The sequence below is a fragment of the Pongo pygmaeus genome, chromosome 1, assembly GCF_028885625.2.
Source record: "Pongo pygmaeus isolate AG05252 chromosome 1, NHGRI_mPonPyg2-v2.0_pri, whole genome shotgun sequence".
Classification (NCBI taxonomy): domain Eukaryota; kingdom Metazoa; phylum Chordata; class Mammalia; order Primates; family Hominidae; genus Pongo; species Pongo pygmaeus.
The window spans coordinates 138,000,245-138,023,641 of NC_072373.2; the positions used below are offsets into that span (position 1 = coordinate 138,000,245).

The following is a 23,397-nucleotide window of genomic DNA, read 5'->3' on the forward strand; positions in this document are numbered from 1 at the left end:
GAAACGGTGGAAGGAGGATGAGGGATAAAAGACTACAAATTGGATACACTGTATACTGCTCGGGTGATGGGTCCACCAAAATCTCAGAAATCACCACTAAAGAACTTATTAATGTAACCAAACACCACCTGTTCCCCCACAAACCTATGGAAATAAATAAAAACAAAAAATAATAATGCCAGCCAGGCGCAGTGGCTCATGCCCATAATCCCAGCACTTTGGGAGGCTGAGGCAAGAGAATCACGAGGTCAGGAGTTCGAGACCAGCCTGACCAACATGGTGAAACCCTGTCTCTACTAAAAATACAAAAAATTAACTGGGCGTGGTACAGGGTGCCTATAATCCCAGCTACTTGGGAGGCTGAGTCAGGAGAATCGCTTGAACCCAGGAGTCAGAGCTTGCAGTGAGCTGAGATCATGCCACTGTACTCCAGCCTGGGTGACAGTGTGAGACTCCGTCTCAAAAATAATAATAATAATGCCAAAAAAGTAGACAATCTAGATGAAATGGACAATTCCAAGAAAGACACAAACTATCAAACCTGACTCAAGAATAAACAGAGTATCTGAGTACACCTATAACAAGTAAAGGGATTGAATTAGTAATCAAAATATTCCCTCAAAGAGAAAAACAGAACCAGATAGCTTGACTGGTAGATTCCACCAAATGTTTAATAATTAACACCAATCCTTCACAAATTTTTCCAAAAACACAGGAGAGGAAGGAACACTTCCCAACTCATTCTGTGAGGCCAGTATTACTAATACAAAAGCAGACAAAGGCATCACAAGGAAAGAAAAACATAGGCCAACATTCCTTATTAGTGTAAATAAAAAAACCCTCAACAAAATAATTTTAAACTGAATCCAGCAGCATATAAAAAGGATTATACACCATGACAAACAGATGTATCTCAGGAATTCAGAAAATTAATGTTATACACCATACCAGTAAAATAAAGTACATAAAACCACATGATCACTTCAATCAATGCAGAAAAATCATTTGACAAAGCCCAACACACTGTCATGATAAAACATTCAACAAACTAGGAATAAAAGAGAATGTCCTCAACTTGATAAAGGACATCCATGAAAAACCCACAGCTGACATCATACTTTAATGGTAACTGAAAGCTTTCTTCCTAAGATCAGCCATGATGTCTGTTCTTACCACTTCTATTCAACATTTCAGAGAAGGTTTTAGCCAGGGCAATTAGGCAAGAAAAAGAAATAAAAGGTATCTACATGGTAAAGAAATAAGTAAAGCTATCTTTATTTATAGATGACAAATTTGTATAGATAAAATCCTTGGAAATCTACAAAAATACTACTAAACAAGTTTAGCAAGGTTGCAGCATACAAGATCAACATGCAAAAATTAATTATGTTTTTATATACTAGCACTGAACAATCAAAAATGAAATTAGAAAATAATTCCATTTACAATCGTATTCTAAAAAATAAAATACCAGGAATATATTTAACAAAAGAAGTACAAGGCACTCATTGAAAGCTACAAAACAATGTCGAAAGCAACTAAATAAATGGAAACACATTTCGTGTTCACGGATTAGATGACTTAATATTGTTAAGATAGTAGTACTTTCTGAATTGATCTACAGATTAAATGCAATCTCTATTAAAATTCCAGCTGACTTTTTTTTTTTTTTTTTTTTTGCAGAAATTGACAAGCCAATCCTCAAATTCAAATGGAAATACAAGGGGCCCAGAACAGCCAAAACAATCTTGCAAAGAACAAAGTTGGTGGATTCACACTTCTCAATTTCCTAAGCTTCCTACAAAGCTACAGTAATCAAGACTGTGTGGTACTGACATAAGAATGGTGGACATGTAGATCAGTGGAATAGAACTGAGTCTAGAACATACATTTATGGGCAACTAGTTTTTGATAAGGGTGTCCAGACAATAACACAATGGGGAAAGAACAGTCTCCCCCATAAATGGTGCTAAGACAAGTGAATATCCAAATGCAAAAGAATGAAGTTAGACCCTAATCTCACACCATATACAAAAATTCACTCAGAATAGATCAAAGACCTAAATGGAAAAGCTAAAAGTACATAACTGTTATAAGTAAACATAGGCATAAATCTTCATGACCTTGATGTCTTAGATATGATTCCAAAAGCACAGCGACAAAAGAAAAGATAAAGTGGAAATCACACAAATTAAAGATGTTTGATTTCCAGAATACCCTAAAAGAGAACCCATAGAATGAGAGAAAACTTCTGCAAATCATGTCTGATAAGAGTCTAGTATTTCAGTATATACAGAAAATTCTAAAAGCATAATAGTTTAAAGAGAACCCAATTTTAAAATGGGCAAAGGACGTGATTAGTTTTCCAAAGAATATGTAAAAATAACTGATAAGCATACAAAAATTGCTCAAGATCATTACCTATCATGGGAATGCAAATGATTAGCTATCATGGGAATGCAAATGAAAACAATAATACTAGTTCACAGCCACTAGGATAGGTATAATTAAAAAAAAAAAACAGATACACATGTTGAGAATATGGAGAAATTGGAAATTTTATACATGCTGGTGGTAATGTAAAATGGTACAGTCATTTTGGAAAAGAGTCTGTCAGTTCCTGAAAAGGTTACTATATGACCCAGTAATTCCACTCCTAGGTATATAATACAAGAGACTTGAAAATGTATGTTCCCACAAAAAATTTATATATAAATGTTCATAGCAGATTTATTCATAACAGCCAAAAAGCTGAAATAACCCAAAAGCCTATCATCTGATGACTAGGTAAACAAAACATAGTATATCCATATGTAGGGGAAAATAGGTAACATAGCAGGCCTGAATGCTATACCTTGAAAGATTTATTTATAAGCTTGGCCCTTGGCTGATATCTGGAAACATGGATTTGGGCACTGTTCTTAGCATTCTCTAAATGTAAAGGTGGCTCACTATGTCTAAACTGTTTATACAAGCAATAGTTTAGGCTGAACACAGACTTTCCTCCTGGGAGTCTGGAATTCGAGTACACGTGGGCAGGAGTGCCTACGTGACCAATTCCCAATAAAAAAAACTTGGGCATTGAGCTTCTAATGAGTGTCCCTTGTTGGCAACATTTCAGAAGTATTGTCACAACTCATTGCTGGAGAAATTAGGCATGTCCTCTGTGCTCCCACTGGGAGAAGACCCTTAGAAACTTATGCCTTGATTTTCATGAACTTTGCCCCACGCGGCTTTTCCATTTCCTTTCTCTGTAGTAAATCATAGCCTTCAGTATGACTATACGCTGAGTACTGTGAGTCCTCTCAGCAAATCATCAAACCTGAGGATAATCCTATGACCCCTGATTTATCATATAATAAAATATACAGCCACAAAGGGAATAAAGTATTGATACATGGCACAACATAGATGAACTGTGAAAATACCGTGTCGAGTTTAGAAAGCCACATGTAAAAGGCCATATATTGTATGACTCCATTTATATGAAATGACCAGAATAGGCAAATCCTTAAAGACAGAAAGTAGATTGTTCACCAGGGGCTGGTTGAAGGAGGAAATAGGGGTGGCTGCTAATGGCTATGGGGCTTCTTTCTGGGATGATGAAGATATTCTGGAATTAGTGATGTTGGTAGCACAACATTGTGAATATATTAAAACCACTGACTAATACACTTTAGAATGGTCAATTTTATAGTATGTGAAAATTATATCCATTAAAAAAAGAGTAGATGGCAGGAAAGGAATTGGTGAGAGTATGATAGATAATTCTTGAGGATTGATGTGAAAAGGAGCAGAGTATTAGGGTATTAGCTGGTGGAGTATTAGCTGAAAGTGAAGGCAGGTCAGGAAAGAGTCATTTTTTAGGCAGGGGAGAAAATACCATGTTTAGATGAGGAGATCTAAGACAGAAGAAATTTTCTGTGGAAAGATGAAAACTGCTGCAACAATGTCCCTGACTAGGTGAAAAGGAATAGGATGAGATCTGGTAGACAAATAGAGGATTTGATTTTAGAAGCACTGACAGTTCATCAGTAATAACAGGGAGGAAAATAAAGCATATAGGTACAGATGCAAGTATGTGAACAGATATGGAAGAAGTTTGTAAAAGTTCTCACTGCTTTGAGTTTCTCAGTGAAATAGAAAGCAGGTCACCAAAAATGAGAATGAAGAGGAACGGCTGAAGGTTCAGGAAAGAGGAAGTATAAAATAATACTCCAAGAAAGTGGGAACTCAAATAGGACTAGGGAAATATAGGTGATTGGCCACACGCTATGGCTCATACCTGTAATCTCAGCGCTTTGTGAGGCTGAGGTGGGAAGACTGCTTAAGCCCAGGAATTCTAGACTAGTCTGGGCAACACAGCAAGACCCCATCTCTATAAAAAATAGAAAAATTAGCCAGGTGTGGTGGCATGCACCTGTAGTCCCAGCTACTCAGGAGGATCACTTGAGTCCAGGCATTCAAGGTTACAGTGAGCTATGATTGCACCATCACACTCCAGCCTAGGCAACAGAATGAAATACCATCTCTAAAAAAAAAAAAGGAAATATAGGTGATTGCATGTAATATGACTAACAGCACTAAGTGCCTACTGGTGGTTAGCATGACTGTGTGTTTTTCCAGCCACATTCAGCTGTGTGAATGCAGAAATGGGGAGGTCACAGCTGAATGTAAGATTTGGGGTTTTGACATACAAATCAAATTCAAAGGGAACAACAGAGTTGAAGCTGTATGAAAAGGGAGTAATACAATGATAGTGAAAGGCATTTAAGCTGAGTAAGGAGGGAAATGAGGACATAAGAGGATAAAAGAAAATTAAAATCTAGGCTGGGCTTGATGGTTCATGCCTGTAATCCCAGCACTTTGGGAGGCTGAGGCAGCTGGATCACTTGAGGTCAGGAGCTCGAGACCAGCCTGGCCAACATGGCGAACCCCTGTCTCTACTAAAAACACAAAATTAGCTTGGCATGGTGGTGGGCGCCTGTAATCCCAGCTACTTGTGAGACTGAGGCACAAGAATTGCTTAAGCCTTGGAGGCAGAGGTTGCAGTGAGCCAAGATCACGCCACTGCCCTCCAGCCTGGGTGACAGAGCAAGCCTCTGTCTCAGAAAAAAAAAAAAAAAAGTAGTAAGATTAACTCTACCAGGACCTGCAATTAATGAATTATTAGAGTTGAAGTCCTAAAGAGAGTAAGCTAGAAAGGCAGGAGGTAGAAGTTAGAGAGTAAGATTCTTAGAATCAAGATGATGGGGGGCTGCAGTTATTGATAACAGCACTATTTAGGATTTGACATGGCAGTGAGTAGTTGAGGTAGAGTGGATAACAAGATTACTGGAAGGCAGGAATTGAAGGCACTGAGAGGCCAAGTTACTGGAAACATCATCTATATAGCAATTGCAATTACTAAAACATATACTTAGGAAAATTGACAATAGTAGCTAAAATCTTTATGGAAGCAGGACTGAACTGGCGGTCTGTAGATGACTGTCCTATGATATAGACTAGTAAAATGAGATTCAATGATAGGGGAGTAAGAAGGAAGGAAGCAAGGACATTCATGAGTGTTTAAAATGTACAGGAATTTTGGTGTTATTCAGGTATAGTGAGGCCAACAGATCAGGAGACAATTGCCACTGAAAAGATAATTTGTTAGTTATAATTTACAAGAGGAGGGGGCACACCATGCAGGGCCACACAGGGAAGCAACAGGGTTGGTCAGAAGGAGCAAGGGGAAAGCATGCACAAAAGCCTTTATTGGGGTTTTCAAGGGAAGAAATAAGCAAGGCAAGGTAAGCAACTGAACAGGATCAGGACTGGATTGTTTGAATAATGTTGACTAGCTCTGGCCTACAGGAGTGATCCCTACTTGTCTGGTACTTGGCTATAGGGAGATTAGGGGAAAAGAATATTATCTCCTGGAATATGAGAACCAGATAGAGAATGTGGATATACGGATGGATATATAGGTGGGTCCATGTACTTAGGATTGGCTGGTTCACAGGCAAGTCATTTACTATCTCTAGGAATTAGCGAACCCTGGGAGGGGCAGTCTTTTCCCCCAACCCCATCAGCAAGACCCCAGACATCAGAAAGAAAATACAACAAGGAAGACACCTATTCCAACCACTTTCAATCCTTGTAGCATAAGGGATGTGGGAGAGACAATGGCTACCGCCAGAGAAAGCTTGCAGAGGAAATGATATCCTTTGTTCTGTGCTGTTTTATGTATTTACCTGATTGAGACTTTATCCTGGCATCTCCCAGCTCTTGATGTTAAACGAAACATTCAAAGGTCCTCCCTCTTTTCTTTACCTCTCACATGCACACACACTCTCACAACAATAACCAGGTTAGTCTTCTTGGGAAATCAAAGATTTTTATGATCCTGAATTGAATTTTAATCATGAGGTCATAAAGCAAGCACAACTTTCCACTGACAATCATTTGAGCCATATCTGAAGTCATGCATATAAAACAACTTTTCAAACGCTGTATTTCATACTCTAACTCAAGTGCACAAAGTGCACACCAAAGGGCTACAATAAGTAGTAACATAAAAGACTATTTCAGAATCTTTATCCATTACTTAAAAAGAAAGGATGTGAACTGAAGACTTACAAAGACTGAATTTCACAAGGCAAAAATTCAAGAAATTATTTCATGGGAATTTTCACTAGAAGAAATTTTCATGTCAACATTTTCCATTGTACTCCCTTCCTTTTGCCTTCTTTTCATACAGACAAATGTCAAAACAATCTGCTTTGAAAGCAAAAAGGGTACGTCACAAGCGCTTTCTATGTGCAAGATACTACATGAGGCACCAATGGAGATGTGCACATCAATGAGACAATCTAATCTCAAGGAGCTTACATAATCACAGACACACACGACTAACCTAATACAAAACAGAATATGATTAAGTGCTTGAAATAGAGCACTGAAAAGTGCTATGAAGCACAAAGCCAGCTACTCCGACTACTTTCTTTGAAATGAGAAAACTGAGGCTGAAAAAAAATAAAACAAGATAATGCACAGCCAGAAGGCAGATCTGTCTTACTGCCAAATCCAGTGCTTCCTCCACTCTCCCATACTGGGTCTAATTCAATCTTTTCCAATCACTTTTAATGATAACAAATAAAGGATATCATTGATGTAATGCCTCCCTTTCTCTAATGTATAAAAATTTGATCTATGCCATGGATCTTCTTTTAAACATACATTCAACAGCTGAAGAAATGTATAATTTCATAGCACCTACTATTATGAATAACACAATAATCATGAGATAATAAAGCAAGCACAACTTTCCACTGACAATCATTTGAACCATATCTGAAGTCACTACCTATAAAACAATCTTATTCAGTGCTTACCATATGCCCAGGCCACTGTGCTAAGTGCTTTATAACCATCACATTTAACCCTCACAACACCACTATAAGTATTATTAATGTGCCCATTTTTCAGATGAGGAAACTAATGGTAAGTGATTAGCCTAAGTTCATACAGAAGTAGTAGAACTGGCTTCACCACAAAGCTTGTTCTTATAACAACTCTCTATCACCTATTAGGAGAAAAAAGTGTACACTTTAAAATTGGTATTTCGGCTGGGTGTGGTGACTCACACCTGTAACCCTAGCACTTTGGGAAGCCAAGGTGGGCAGATCACCTGAGGTCGGGAGTTCGAGACCAACCTGACCAACATGGAGAAAACCTGTCTCTACTAAAAATACAAAATTAGCCAGGCATGATGACACATGCCTGTAATCCCAGCTACTCAAGAGGCTGAGGCTGGAGAATTGCTTGAACCTGGGAGGTGAAGGTTGCAGTGAGCTGAGATTGTGCCATTGCACTCCAGCCTAGGCAATGAGAGCAAGACTCCTGTCTCAAAAAAAAAAAAAAATTGGTATTTCAAACTCAATGATGAGCCTATAACCTGTACTGAAAAATGATAATGATTTTCTAAGTTGTACTTAAAGTATCTGCTTAAATTATAGTATATTAAGTTCTTTTAATGAACACGGGTAGCCAAGGTTAGGCAATTTTCCATTTATGCTTTCCATAGGAGCTTCACACATGAAACAGAAATAATAAAGAAAAAAGTCATTAAAGCAACCGCTAAAGCATAAAATGAATAAGCCAATCACATAATTACACTTAAAATATAATTATCCAAAGATAATTTTCTATACTAATGTAAATGTCATTTTGATTATAGGCAAAAACCATGTTAGCAAATAACTAAAAGACTGGCATCCAAAAAATTTCTGGGATATAAGGACAGATATCCCAGAAGTGTTTTAGACATACAAAAGATACATAAGGACATAAAAACACAAAAATCCAACTGACTTCTCATAAAAGTCAGAATAGATAAGTGGCACCGGCATTAAGGTCAGACATACAAACCGGTGGAACAGAACTGAGAAACCAGAAATAAACCCTCACATTTATGGGTGAATTAACTTAGGCTGCCATAATGAAATATCATAGACTGAGTAGCTTAAACAACAGAAATGTATTTTTCAGTTTTCAGAGGCTAGAAGACCAAGATGAAGTGCCAGTATGTTGGGTTCTGGTGAGGGCTTCCTGACTTCCAGACACCATTGCCTCACTGTGTCCTTGGATGGCACAGATAGAGTAAGTATGCACACAAGCTCTCTGGTGCCTCCTCTTTTTTTTTTCTTTCTTTTTTTTTTTTTTTGGAGACAGCCTCACTCTGAGGCCCAGGCTGGTGCGGTGGCATGATCTCAGCTCACTACTCTGCCTCTGGGCTCAAGTGATCCTCCCACCTCAGCCTCCTGAGTAGCCAGGACTATTAGCTGCCCACCACCACATCCAGCGAATTTCTTGTATTTTTGGTTAAAGATTGGGTTTTGCCATGTTGCCCAGGCTGTTCTCAAACCCCTGGACTCAAGTGATCCACCAGCCTCAGCCCCAAAAAGTGCTGGGACTACAGGCATGAGTCACTGTACCCGCCCTAAGTCTTCTTACACAGGCACTAATCCTTATGAAGACCCCACCCTCATGAACTCATCTCAACCTATCTCCCAAAGGCCCAATCTCCATCTACTATCACACTGAGGGTTAAGGCTTCAACATATAAATTTTGGGTGGAGACAACTGCAGTCCACAGCAACGGGCAACTGATTTTCAGTAAGAGTGTCCAGACAAGCTGAGGAAAAGAAGGGAGAGGAGGAGGAAAAATTGGTGCTGTGACAACTGCATATCTGCATACAAAAGAATGAAGCTAGATCGCTTCCTTACCTGATACATGGCAATTAACTCAAAATGGATCAAAGACCTAAATGTAAGAGTTAAAACTATAAAAACAGTAAATTCTTAGAAGAAAATATAGGAGTAACCTGGGCATAGTGGCACATGCCTGTAATCTCTGCTACTCAGGAGACTCACTTGAGCCCAGGGGTTAAGAGACCAGCCTAGGAGGCTGAGGCAGGAGAATGGCAAGGACCCAGGAGGCGGAGCTTGCAGTGAGCCGAGATTGTGCCACTGCACTCCAGCCTGGGCGACAGAGCAAGAGACTCCATCTAAAAAAAAAAAAAAAAAAAGAGAGACCAGCCTACGAAACACAGCAAAACCCTGTCTCAAAAAAATATGTACATAATACACACACATACACACATACACATACACACACACACACAAGTGTATTAGTCCGTTCTCACCCTGCTATCAAAAACTACCTGAGACAGCATAATTTATAATGAAAAAAGGTTTAATTGACTCCCAGTTCCCCAGGCTGTACAGGAAGGCATGGAAGCATAGCTGGGGAGGCCTCATGAAACTTACAATCAAGGCAGAAGGCCAAGAAGAAAGAAGCATGTCTTACATGGCCGGAGAAGGAGGAAGAGCTCTAGACAACAAGGAGGAGGTGCTACACACTTGTAAACAACCAGATCTCCTGAGAACTCACTATCATGGGAACAGCAAGGGGGAAATCTACCCCCATGATCCAATCACCTCCCACTAAGCCCCTCCTCCAACACTGGGGATCACAATTTGACATGAGATTTGGGTGGAGACACAAATCCAAACCATATTAATGAGTAAATCTTCAAGACCCTGGATTAGGCAATGGTTTCTTAGCCATCACACCAAAAGCACAGTGACAAAAGAAAAATTACATAAGCTAGACTACATAACAATTTTTTTTTTTTTTTGAGATGGAGTCTTGCTCCGTCATCCAGGCTGGAGTGCAGTGGCACAATCTCGGCTCACCGCAACCTCCACCTTCTGGGTTCAGGTGATTCTCCTGCCTCAGCTTCTCAAGTAGCTGGGATTACAGGCATGCGCCACCATGCCCAGCTAATTTTTTCGTATTTTTAATGGAGACAGGGTTGCACCATGTTGGCCAGGCTGGTCTCGAACTCCTGATCTCAGGTGATCTGCCCACCTCGGCCTCCTGAAGTGCTGGGATCACAGGTGTGAGCCACTGCACCTGGCCTGACTACATAAGAATTTAAAACTTTTGTGTCATAAATGATACCATCGTGAAAGTGAAAAGACAACCCAGAGAATGGGAGAAAATATTTACAAATTATATTTGTGGTAAGAGTCTAATATTACAGAATATATAAAGAACACTTAGAAGTCAATTATATAAAGACAGTCCAATTTCAAAATGGGCAAAGGATGTAGACAATTCTCCAAAGATACAAAAATGGCAAATAAGCACACAACAATATGCTCAACATCATTAGTCATCAGGGAAATACAAATGAAAACTATAATGAGATACCAGTTCACATCCACAAGGAGGGTAATAATAAAAAATACAGAAGATAATAACAAGTGTGCGGAGGATGTGGAGAAACTGAAGCCCTCATACATTGCTAGTGGGAATGTAAAATATTATAGCCAGTTTGGAAAACAGTTCAGCAGTTCCTCAAAACGTTAAACACAGTTACCATATATATGACCCAGCAATTCCACTCCTAGGTATATACTCAAGAAAAATAATAACACAGGTTCACAGAAAAATTTGTATATAAGTGTTACAGCAGCATTATTCATCATAGCCAAAAAGTATTAATAGAAACAATTTAAATGGCAACGAATGGATTAACAAAATATGGAATAACCATACAATGAAATAATATGCAACAACAAAAATAAATGAAGTACAGAATGAAGATTAATTTAAACTAGTTTCTCCCATTATTTAGCTGATGACAATTCTGAGTTCAAACATGAGTCCCTAAAATTACTAAAAAGTCAAATTGATGTTCTGTTCTCAAAAAACAATTTGACCAAATACAGGTTACTATAGTCTGAATGTTTGTGTCCCCCCATCCCCAAAATTCATATGATGAAACTTAATCCCCAATGTGGTGTTATGAAGAGGTGGGACATTTGAGAGATGATTAGGTCATGAGGGCTCCATCCTCATGAATGAGATTAGTGCTCTTATAAAAAAGACCCAAGAAAGTCTGTTTATCTCTTTTGCCATGTGAGGGCACAGAAAAGACGCTATCTTCAAGGAACTAACCCTCACCAGGCACTGAATCTGCTGGCACTTTGATCTTGGACTTCCCAGGCTCCCAAACTGTGATCAATACATTTCTGTTGTTCACCAATTACCCAGTCTAAGGTATTTTGTTATAGCAGCCCAAATGGACTAAGACATAAGCCATGAGAATAAAAACAGTTATGATGTTATATTTTTATAAATATACATACTTTAAAGTTTCACTACCAACAATACAGAGTCAGTACGTAGCAACGGTTCTCAACAGGGGGCAATTAGGACCTCCAGAGGACATCTGGCAATGTCCGGAGACATTTTGGTCACAACCAAACATCCTAAAATGCACAGCATTGTCCCCACAACAAATAATTATACAACCTGAAATGCCAGTAGTGCCACTACTGAGAAACCCTGGAATAGAATAATTCATTTAAATTACTGAAGAGCACACCATTTCCCCTTTCTCAGGATCAGTCTTAGGTTAATGCTTAGCCTCTACCACTACTAAGCTTCTAATATTAACACTTAGCCTCTGTTAACACTAATTACTAAGACAATTTGGAATTTAAGTGAATGGATTTTTCTTATCAGGTTACAATATACATATGAAAATATATTAAATAAAAACATACATGTTAAAAATAAGCAATTACATATTAGACTTATATGGATAAAGAAAGCACTTACTGTAAAAATGTTCTAAATTCTAAAGCTTCAACATTCTCCACAGCAATAGGCTCCTGATTTGTTAAACTATTTGATGTCTGTCCAATAGTATGAAAATAGAAGTCAGGAACTCTTGCTAAAAGGACTGCTTTGTGTGCTTTGAACAAAGTACAACCCACAGAGAAGGTGACATCTGTATGGAATTCTTCCCTTAGAAGCCTATAAGGAATAAAAAGGAATCATAGTTTAATTAGTGATACTAAAAAACATATACGTATTTTTATAAAGTAGGTTTAAAATAACACGTAAGGTAAAAAATAGAGGCAACATAAAATTAATACAAAAATGAGTTTGTTCTCAGTTCATTCCAAAGAACATTGTTTAATATTGGCTTAGAGCCTAATTTTCTAAAATTCATAGTGAAAACAAAGACAATTTCACTAAAAGAGTAAGACTACTGTTTCAAAATATTTTCTTATGAATTCCTTCTGATAATAAAAAAATATTTTCTGCTACTTATGTTGATTTTCCTTTAGATGTACTACCTTCTTTAGATTTATTTTAAAAATGCAAAGTTGACATGATCATTAATTATTTAAAAGAATCAATTTTTTTAAATCTTACTTAAATTGAAGCAAAAAAAAAGTTAATAGTTAATGACAGCAACAAACCACACATATCAGTAGAAAATTCAGGTGAGAAACTGGTACTTAGTTCTGGCTAATGTTAATTAACAAATCTGAAATCCAGGTGTCGCTGTCAAAAATGTGACATTTAGTCTCTTTTCCAGTCTCCCACTCCCACAAATAGAATTATGCTCTAATCTATCATTAAAACGATGGATTCGTGATCCTTTCAAATCCCTTTGCTAATGTACAGATACAGTTCTTGAAAAGCCCACTGATTACATGTATAACGTCAGTGATAGAAGAATAGAAATCAACATAATAGAAAATGTCATAATCTTTTGCCTCTTTGCAGTAACTATTTTACTCTCTAAATATTAAATAAAACTTCATATTGCTATAGCAATATCATCAGCAAGGTATGCATTCTCAGAGGACTTCTGTATTACAGGATATATAAAACTGGCAATCACACCAGTACACTACAGGAGGTACAAGTAACCGATAAAGATATCCATTACAGTGAAAGCTTGGAAAGCAGCCAATGACACTCATACTCCCCCAGGACCAAGTTAATGGCTCCTTCCTCTAATCCCATCACATTCAGTACATACCTCTATTATAGCATTTCTGTCATTGCATCATTATTATTTTTACATATCTTTCTCCCCACTAGACAATGAACTCCCCAAGGGCAAAAACTGTATCTTCAGTATACAGCAAGAGTTCAGTATCTGCTTACTGAATGATCCTATTTTACCCTAGACAAAACAAATGCTTCAGAGCACAAAAGCTTTCAGAACCTTGAAAATAATGGCCAAATAGATGCATCTTAGTTTGGTCAATATTTTCAATTAATTATTTTCATATGTAATTTTTAAAGTTACACAAAAATGTGTTGGGCTCTCAGACTTTAATTGAAATAGAAACTCTACAAACACTCAATTTGTTCTTTCCTCCCACCCTCCTTCCCCCCATCCCACCCCTCAAGTGAATAAGGAAACACTGCAGCTGGTAGCCATACAACCATTAGGAGGGAACCCACCTTGCTGCTAACAGATGCTCATGAGTACTTGCTAAATGGAAAAAAAAAAGTGTGTATAAAATTGTTAATGTGAAAATATAGTGCTTTTTATTTGATAGAACCACTTTTATCAGTTTCAAGTATATTTTGTTATGTTACAAATCTGAAAATCTGACTTAGACTGGCTTAAACATTAAGGAGTTTACTGGCTCATCGAATAGTAAAGTCCAGAGGAAAGACAGACTGGAGCAAAGTCTCAATGATGCCAAGGCCCAGCTTCTTTCCATCTCATATCTTTGCCCACTACTGTATTCACCTATCTTAGTCCATTTGTGCTGCTATAACAGAATACCACAGGATAGGTAATTTATAATGAACAGACATTTATTGGTTCACAGTTCCAGAAGCAGGGAAGTCCAACATCAAGGTGTTGGCATCTGCAAGGGCCTTCTTGCTAAGTCATCACATGTAGAAGGATAGAGGATAAAAGGGAGCAAGAAGGAGCCAAACTCATCCTTTCATAACACTACCAATCTCACCCATGAGGGTGGAGCCCTCTTGGCTTAATCATTTCTTAAGGGTCATACCTCTTAATGCTGCTAAAATGGCAATTAAATTTTTTTTTTTTTTTGAGACAGAGTCTTGCCCTGTTGCCCAGGCTGGAGTGCAGTGGTACCATCTCAGCTCACTGCAACCACCACCTCCTGAGCTCAAGGGATCCTCCCACCTCAGCCTCCCAAGTAGCTGGGACCACAGGCATGCATCACCACACCCGGATAATTTTTGTATCTTTTGTAGAGACAGGATTTTGCCATGTTCCCCTGGCTGGTCTCAAACTCCTGAGTGTTGGGGAAAAGCTGAGTGTCAGGAAAAACGCTGAGGCAGGGCTTGCACGTCTGACATAATGTAAAAGAGTCTTGGAACATGTCTGGGGTCCAGGGTCTAAAACTCCTCATGGCCTTTGGAACACCAACCTCTGTGCCAAAGGGTGGAAGGCTGCCCTGCCGCACCACAATCTAAGCCCAGGGCATTAAACCCCTTGAGGCTTGGATGGAATCCAGGGCTCAGGGCATAAAACCCCTCGTGGTCTCTGGCTCCTTGCTTCTAGCACTCCCAGGCTCATAGATCAAATTGTACCTTAAACCAGAAGAACACATTTCCCATTATCTCAAGTAGCAGAACATGTTCCATATGCTTCAAAGAAAATGCTAAACCGTCACAGCTGTAGATCATGCGCTTGATACACCACTTTCTTTCAACCCCCACATCCTCACTACTTGCTTCTTTGTTTGATCACCAAGTAATAGTGTGGGCTTCCAGAGCTCAGGGCCTTCACAGCCTCCATACTAGCATTGGCCCTCTGGTCCCACTTTATGTCTTGTCTCATTCCTTCGACTCTGCCGAACTTCGTAGCTCCCCAAGGCCTGGTGTTGGGTCTGATCACCCCAACACTGAGCTCAAGCAATCCATCCCCCTCAACCTTCCAAAGTGCTGCGATTACAGGAATAAGCCACCTGCCTAGCCTGTAAATTATTATTATTTAGACGGAGTCTCACTCTGTCACCCAGGCTGGAGTGCAGTGGCGTGACCTTGGCTCACTGCAACCTCTACCTCCTGGGTTCAAGCAATTCTCCTGCCTCAGCCTCCTGAGTAGCTGGGAGTACAGGTGCACACCACCATGCCAGGCTAGTTTTTGTATTTTTAGTAGAGATGGGGTTTCACTATGTTGGCCAGGCTGGTCTCAAACTCCTGACCTCAAGTGATCTGCTCACCTTGGCCTCCCAAAGTGCTGGGATTACAGGCATGAGCCACCGTGCCCAGCCAGGCCTGTAAAATTCAACATGAGTTTTGAGAGGACAAACATTCAAACCATAGCATAACTTATCTAAAGCAATTTACACTGCTGATAAAACCCAGTTATCACTAAACACTTATTGAGCACATACTATGTACTAAGCACTGGGAACATAAAGATGACTAAAACATAATACCTATCCTCAGGGAGTTTATAGTATAGTAGGGAAGCCAGGTATGAAAATTAAAGTGTGTGATATATTCAATAGCATAAGTAAATTTTGTTCAGGGACAGACAAAAGATGAGACCTCATAGAGGGCATGAAAACCAAATGGGATTTTAAAGACTGAGTAAGAGCTGGTTAGAGAAGTAAGGCAAGGTAAGTAAGTGCCTGGCTCCATGTTCCTTACAAAGATATATGTGAGTGTGGAACTATACGTTGGTCAGCACAGAGTACTGAGAGGGTGCGAAGTGGCAGATGAAGCTGCAGAGATAAAGATGAATAAGAGGCAAAGAGCTTAACTGTACCCTACAGTGAAAGAGGAGTCATAAAATTGTGTGTGCTGAACCTCTATTAACCTCAATAGGGAAGGCACCAGGTTCCAGAGGCTGAAGAGACCCAGAGCCAGCAAACGAGATACGGGCTTTTATTAGGGGCTTACATACAGGGGAGAGAGTCCAGTGGTGGCAGGTAAGATATCCACCTTACCTACAGTCCAGTGGTGGTGGACTGGGCAGGAAAACTGCAAACCCTTGCAAACAGCATGGAAGTTTACACAGCATTTTCACTTAACCCCCTTCCTTTAATGTCCTCCACCTGGCAACCTTCATACAACCCTAACCCAGGACTTCAATCCCCTTTACAGCCTGTGTTCCACAGTACGGGCCCAGGAGCTCAGATGTCCCTCACAGACAAGGAACAAATCTCTGGGATGGTGACTCCCAGATTCCCTAGCTCGCAATACACGAAGGTACATCCACCATACAGGGTCATTTTAAGGGTATGCCTACATTATTGCTATCAGGTGTGTTTGCCCTGCAAATGGTTTGAAACAATGGCAAATTTATTTTTCAAAATAAATAAATTTGTATAGAAGAGGAGTTAGATGAAAATGAGAATGAAGATGAGAAAACTACCGCACAGATGAATGAAGCCAAGAGAGGATCAATGGTAATAAAGAGGGGATGAAATTAAAATAAATTTAGGTAATAAAATTGGCAGGAGTTGGCAAAATTGGCAGGAGTTGGTAAAATTGGCAGGCAAGGCAATAACCTGGCTCTTTCTCATATTTGGATAACTAGGTGCTAGTGATATACCAATCTGCTAGTACAACTTCCCTCCTCTACTCCAGACATATTTCCAGTTGTTTCCTGGATATAGCTTGCTGGACATTCATTATACACCTCCCTTTCAGGAAAGATCAGGCTTGTTCAGGGTGGTATGGTAGTAGCCTACATGCTTCCCTTTCAAATGTCCTAAGATTTGGGGCCATTTTCAATGCTTCCTTTTCCCTGTTCCCCAGCATGTCATCAGTCACCAAGCCTATCAATTGTTCCATTTCCATTGCCATTGTGTATCCCTGGACTATTATAATATCTCCCAGCTGGTCTCCTTGTTTCCAATTTCCCTTTCCTTATATTCCAGATTCAAATGTGTTAATTCCCTATTTTAAAAACACTGATGGTTCTCCACTGCTTCTAGAATACATCACAAACATTTCACTGGAGAAAGAAAGCCCCTGTGATCTAGTCTTAGTCTACCCATTCACCCTTACCTACTGTCACTTTGATTGCCTGCCATACAATCTCCTTCCAAATAAAGCTACCAAATTTATTTATTACTTATATGTGGCCCTGGTTTGTACCACATGCCCCTACATCCTAATCACATCTGAATGGACAATGGGCTGAACCAAGGTTAGCCACTGGCCAATGGAGTAGTCAAGCAGGAGAACTTGAGCAAAGATGTTCTATAATAAACATGAACCAACTGATGGCACTGAAGAGCATTCTTAAGCAAATCTATGGTAGAAAAAGAAATGGGTAAGGACAGAAGAGGAGATGAAGGTACAAAGTTAACTGGAAGATCAGTTTACTGTAGAGGAGGCAGACTGCTTGGGTTCATATTCTGGTTATGTGACCCTGGACAAGTCATTTGAAAGTCTCTGGAGCCAGATTGCAAAGGTTCTTATTCTGACTCCATCACTTTTTTTTTTTTTTTTTTTGAGACAGAGTCTTGCTCTGACACCCAGACTGGAGGGCAGTGGCTTGATCTCAGCTCACTGCAATCTCCACCTCCCAGGTTCAAACAATTCTCCTGCCTTAGCCTCCCAAGTAGCTGGGACTACAGGCGCCACCATCATTTCTTTTTTAACATTCAGTTTCCTCTTGTGTTAAATGAGATTAACAAGACTTACCTCACAGGATTCATGAGAGAAGTAAGTAAAACATTTCATGTAAGCCCACTGTATAGCAAATAGTAGGATGGCAATAAGTATTAGTTTTGTTTTTTTTTTTACAACTGCCCTGAATAACAGTCCATTTGTCAATGTGGTCTTATTGTATGACTGTTACCATATCCCAAACGACTTTCCAGTTCTACATTGGAGCTGGCTTTTTGACGGCTAAAACTGTCTCCCACTTTTCCTCACTTCTCTACATATCTTGTCACGTCAGGTAACCTAGGAGTGTCTCTGTTCCTTACTATTTGGCAGAGTCTAATACGACTTGCTTTCTCAAAATCAATCAAGCTCTTTCAAATTTCCGTGCTTCCACAGAAGTTATTCCCCTTGTTTAGATATCCTCTACCTCTCCCTTCCCAATCTTTACCTAATCAATTCTTAACCAATCCCTAAGAGCTCAATCAAATGTCACCCTATAAAGTCTTCCCAACTCACCCCACCACAACTAACACTTTTATTTAGCCATTACCTCTCTCACTAGAGTGTAAAGACAAACAACAAAGCAATGTTTTATTAACCTTTATTACTTAAGACCTAGTACCGGGCTAGGTACGTGGTCGGTGCTAGATACTTCATTAGTATTTGTAGAATAAATAAATGATATTGCTATGCTTGGAGAAAATTAATTTAGTATAGCATTTAAGGTGGTTGGGTGAGCATTTTGTTTTGTTTTGTTCAAAAAAAAAAAAACCTTGCTCATCTATTTTTCTTTGTTTATAATAAGAATTTGAGAGTTCTGAGTCCTAACCTCAGTTGTAACTAAGATGAGGATAAACTGTTCACTAGCAATACTTTAACCTCATTTTCTTCATATAAGTTAGATGTGTTACCCTAGAAACGTTAACAACTTTAGTATTATTTTTTCCATCTTTTTCTTCAGTCCCTCCCTGGTAGAGACAAAGTAGCTTCCCCAGTAGATAGTCCCAAATTAAAGGGATTTTTTTTTACTTTGATAAATTCTGTTTACAGCTATCGGAGCCTTAAGTATGGTGAGTTTTTGACAGAAAGCACTTTAAACTGTAGAATCCTGGCTGGGCGCGGTGGCTCACACCTGTAATCCCAGCATTTTGGGAGGCCGAGGCGGGCGGATCACTTGTGGTCAGGAGTTCGTGACTAGCCTGGCCAACATGATGAAACCCCGTCTCTACTAAAAATACAAAAATTAGCCGGGCGTGGTGGCGCGTGCCTGTAATCCTAGCTACTCGGGAGGTTGAGGCAGAAGAATGGCTTGAACCTGGGAGATGGAGCTTGCAGTGAGCTAAGATCGCGCCACTGCATTCCAGCCTGGGCAACAGAGCGAGACTCCGTCTCAAAAAAAAAAAAAAAAAAAGTAGAATGCTGCACAACTTTTAATTATTAGTAATCATGTTTACCTCAGTGGTTCTCATAGTCACCCTAGCCAGCAGCATTAGCATCACCTGGGGCCTTGTTAGAAATGGAAAATTTCAGTGAAGCACACTGAAGTTTAAGAATCAATGTCTTGCTGGAAATGTAAATTAGGTCATATTTCTAAGCTTCATTTTCTTTGTAAGCTGAAATTACTTTAGCTGGATTCCCAATAACCCCAGATGGATATCCATGAGGCTTACAAAGGTTAAATGTCAGGACGACCCTCCATTTGCTTTGGTCCTCACAGGAGCTCAGAGTTGCTGGGAGCTACAGAGAGCTCTGGGTGAAGATAGGAAGCCAGGTCGAAATCAGGAAGCATTTCTGGTAAATTGTTTAAAGAAACCTCAGAAGAGACCTCCAAGACTATAGTATTGTTCTTTCCTCGTTTCAAATAATCGTTTTCCTAATTTTATTATTTTTCTTAAAATAGTATAAGCTTATTTTAAAAACTGTGTAAGTTTCAGGACCTGGATCCACCCGACCTTAGTGATTTGAAACAACTAAGCGTGCCTGTGTTGAGATATTTCTAGCAAACTGGTGCTGCACACAACTAAGCTTTTTTTGTTTTCCTTTTGAATCTGGTACATGGTGTCGAGGTGCTCGGGATTGTTTATTCAGGGCGAGCGAAGCCACTTTTCGGAATAGTGGGGAGACTGGCTAACGACCCGCAGTCGCCTGAGGCGAGGAGAACCAAGTGCTGAGGGAGGGGGAGGCAGAGCCGAAAGAAGCCACAGCTTCTGGGGCGGAGGTGGGCGATTTAGGAACTGAAGCAGCCAGAGTTCCCGCCTCCTCCTACCTGAGCAAATCCTGGCTGAGCTGCTCCGACACCGTCGCCTTCAGCCGGCGCCGCTCACACGGCCCCTTCCTTTGCAACCCCTTACTGCAAACTCCAGCGGACCCCAGAAGTACCATGGGGGCCGCACTGCCTTCCCCACAGCGAGCCATGTCTCACAGAGGTACGACGCCCTGGAGGCCCAGTACTTGGCCTCACTTGCCCCGCCCAGGAGGAAGAAGGGGGCGTTTCCGACCGAACGCTCGGCTCCTACCCAAATCCGCCCCCTAGGGTAAAAGGTTGACGCCTCTCGTCGGTTTGTAGACAGTCTCCCAGAGCAGCCCGACCGCGGTGGGGAGCCTCAGAGGCCCAGAACCGAGCCGGCTCGTGACCCAGGAAGAGCGTGCGCAGGCGTACTCGCTCTGTTTACTTCTGCCGGCGGGCACCCCGCCTCCCATGGCTCCGGCGCGGACCGTCCCGCGGGGCAAACCAATCCTCAGGCTCCTTATCCCCTCCCCTTTTCTTTCCCTTCCGGTTGGTGCTCATTCATTTCAATGTTTTACTGAGGCTCGAGTTCAAATCAGCACATGCAGCCTTTGTATGCTGTGTCTTTCTGACAGGTCTACACTTTTTTCCAACGGAAGTCTGGGCGAGTCACACCCCCTCACTTACCTGGCTTCTTAACCCTGAGGTATAAATGTTTGGGGCAAGAAAAATTGGCGATGGGAGGGGTAGGGGAAGAACTTCATAAACTGCCAGTCAGAACAATTCTGAGTTCAATATAAGAGATACTTACAGCATCTAGACGGCCCCATCCCCTTCTTATCGAAGGAGTGGCTCATACAAGCCCTATCATTTATGACCAAGAAGGGAGAAATAGGTAAGGGGCAAAGTCTTTGAGCAGTGAAGTGATGGATGGATGAAATATAGAATTCTCTTTTGTCCCAAATAAAGTAGCAAACGTGATTATCATTTAAGGTTTTGTTATTTTTTATTTGATTACTGCCTCCAAAAGAAGAAAACTCAGTAGTTCCGCTTCGGGCCAGGAAGTCCCATCTACTTGGGAAGCAGAGGCGGAATGATGGCTTGAGCCCGAGAGGTCGAGGCTGCAGTGAGCAATGATTGCACCACTGCACTCCAGCCTGAACAGCACAGCAAGACCCTGTCTCAAAAAAAAAAAAAAAATCTGTTTAATTCACAAACTCTACACACAAGGTGAAGAATAGTAATTGCTTGGAAAATACATTGGCCAGGTTGCGGTGGCTCACACCTGTAATCCCAGCAGTTTGGGAGGCCAATGTGGGAGGATCACTTGAGCCCAGGAATTAGAGACCAGCCTGGGCAACATAAGGAGACCCTGTCTCTACCAAAAAAAAAAAAAAAAAAAAAAAAAAAAAAGGAGTGGGGGAGGGGAATATATGGACTTTGTATTTGTACCATAAGATTGGCCAAGAGGTAACCATTTCTTCAGATAATGCCCCTTCCCAAATACTCAGACATCTTAATTCTGAAAATTATAATTGGATAATTGATTTTTTAAAATTAATTCCCAAATGCTTGGATGGATAATTGATTCTTAATTATTCCTGTAGAAAAGAGGAGTGTCAAAGATAACATAATAGTAGCTTATATTTGAATCCTTATTACGTGGTAAACGCTACTCTATTTGCTCTGTGTGTTTTAACTCAGTTAATCCTTACAACAACCATTTAGCTAGGTACTGTTTTCAGACCTAATTTACAGATGAGGAAGCTGAGGCATACAAAGGATAGGTAAACTTGGCCAAGGTCACACAATGTCATATATCACACTATAATATATGGTGTGTTACACCATCTAATGGTGTATTATAACCCAGGCAGTATTTATCTTTTGACTGGCAAATTTAGTCAATTTACATATACTCTTGGTAGGAATGTAAATTGGTGCAGCCATTATGGAAAACAGTATGGAGGTTCCTCAAAAAATTAAAAATAGAACTATGACATGACCCAGCAAACCTTCTTCAGGTATATACCCAAAGGAAATGAAATTAGCACCTCATAGAGATATCTGCACTTTCATGTTTGTTGCAGCATTATTCACAATAGCTAAGATATGGAAACAACCTAACTGTCCCTAGGATAGATTAATGGATAATGTTGTATATAGACAATGGAATATTATTCATTCTTAGAAGATCCTGCCATTTGTGACAACATGGATGAAGCTGGAGGACGTTAAGTAAAATTAGCCAGGCACAGAAAGACAAATACTGCCTCACGCCTGTAATCCCAGCACTTTAGGAGGCCAAGGTGGGCGGATCATGAGGTCAGGAGATCGAGACCATCCTGGCTAACACAGTGAAACCGTCTCTCCTAAAAATACAAAAAAAAAAATTAGCTATGCATGGTGGTGGGCACCTGTAATCCCAGCTACTCAGGAAGCTGAGGCAGGAGAATGGTGTGAACCCCGGAGGCAGAGCTTGCAGTGAGCCGAGATTGCCACTGCACTCCAGCCTGGGCGACAGAGCCAGACTCTGTCTCAAAAAAAAAAAAAAAGGTAAATACTGCATACTCTCATATGTAGGATCTTTTAAAAAGTACATAAACAGTAGAAAGGTGGTTGGGGGAGATGTAGGTCAAAGGGTACAAAGTTGCATTTACGTAGGATGAGTAAGTATAGAGATCTAATGTACAGCATGAGAACTATAGGTAATAATATTTGTTGTGTACTAGAAATTTGCTAAGCGAGTAGATTTTAGGTGCTCATACCACAAAAAAGTAACTATATGTGGTGAGAGGGAAAACAGTAACTGTGTGATGATGATATGTGCTTGACTAAATCATTTCACTACGTATGTCAAAACATCATGTTGTATACCTTAAATATCCACAGGTTAAAAAAAAAAAAATCAAAAAACCACCCAGGTAGTCTAGCACCAGACTCCCTTCAAAGCCCTGCCAGATTTCTACCAGGCCTCTTTATCACCTGATAAAGTAACAACTAGGCTACTCTCTGGTTGGAAATGGGTGACAGAATGATTTCTGGTTCATGTTTTATCTTAAAACAACTTAAGTTAGGCTGGGTTTGGTGGCTCATGCCTGTAATCCCAGCATACTGGAAGGCCGAGTCGGGCAGATCACCTGAGGTCAGGAGTTCGAGACCAGCCTGGCCAACATGGCGAAACCCG

At 40.2% G+C, this 23,397-nt stretch overlaps 2 protein-coding genes across 2 annotated transcripts in view; both read right to left on the bottom strand.

Annotated features, from left to right (window-relative positions):
- BTBD8 (BTB domain containing 8) overlaps positions 1–20,715 on the bottom strand; it is a 104,383-nt gene extending 83,668 nt beyond the window's left edge. The window contains exons 1-2 of the mRNA XM_054476405.2: positions 20,250–20,715; positions 12,179–12,376 (exon numbers count right to left, since the gene is read on the bottom strand). Of these exons, the coding sequence (XP_054332380.1) occupies positions 12,179–12,376; positions 20,250–20,398 (347 nt within the window). The 5' untranslated portion in view covers positions 20,399–20,715. The remainder of the gene's footprint in view (positions 1–12,178; positions 12,377–20,249) is intronic.
- Positions 20,716–21,247: 532 nt separating this feature from the next.
- The window catches only part of EPHX4 (epoxide hydrolase 4), a 53,338-nt gene continuing 51,188 nt past the window's right edge, over positions 21,248–23,397 (bottom strand). The window contains exon 7 of the mRNA XM_054476425.2: positions 21,248–21,387. Coding sequence (XP_054332400.1) covers positions 21,282–21,387 — 106 coding nt within the window. The 3' untranslated portion in view covers positions 21,248–21,281. The remainder of the gene's footprint in view (positions 21,388–23,397) is intronic.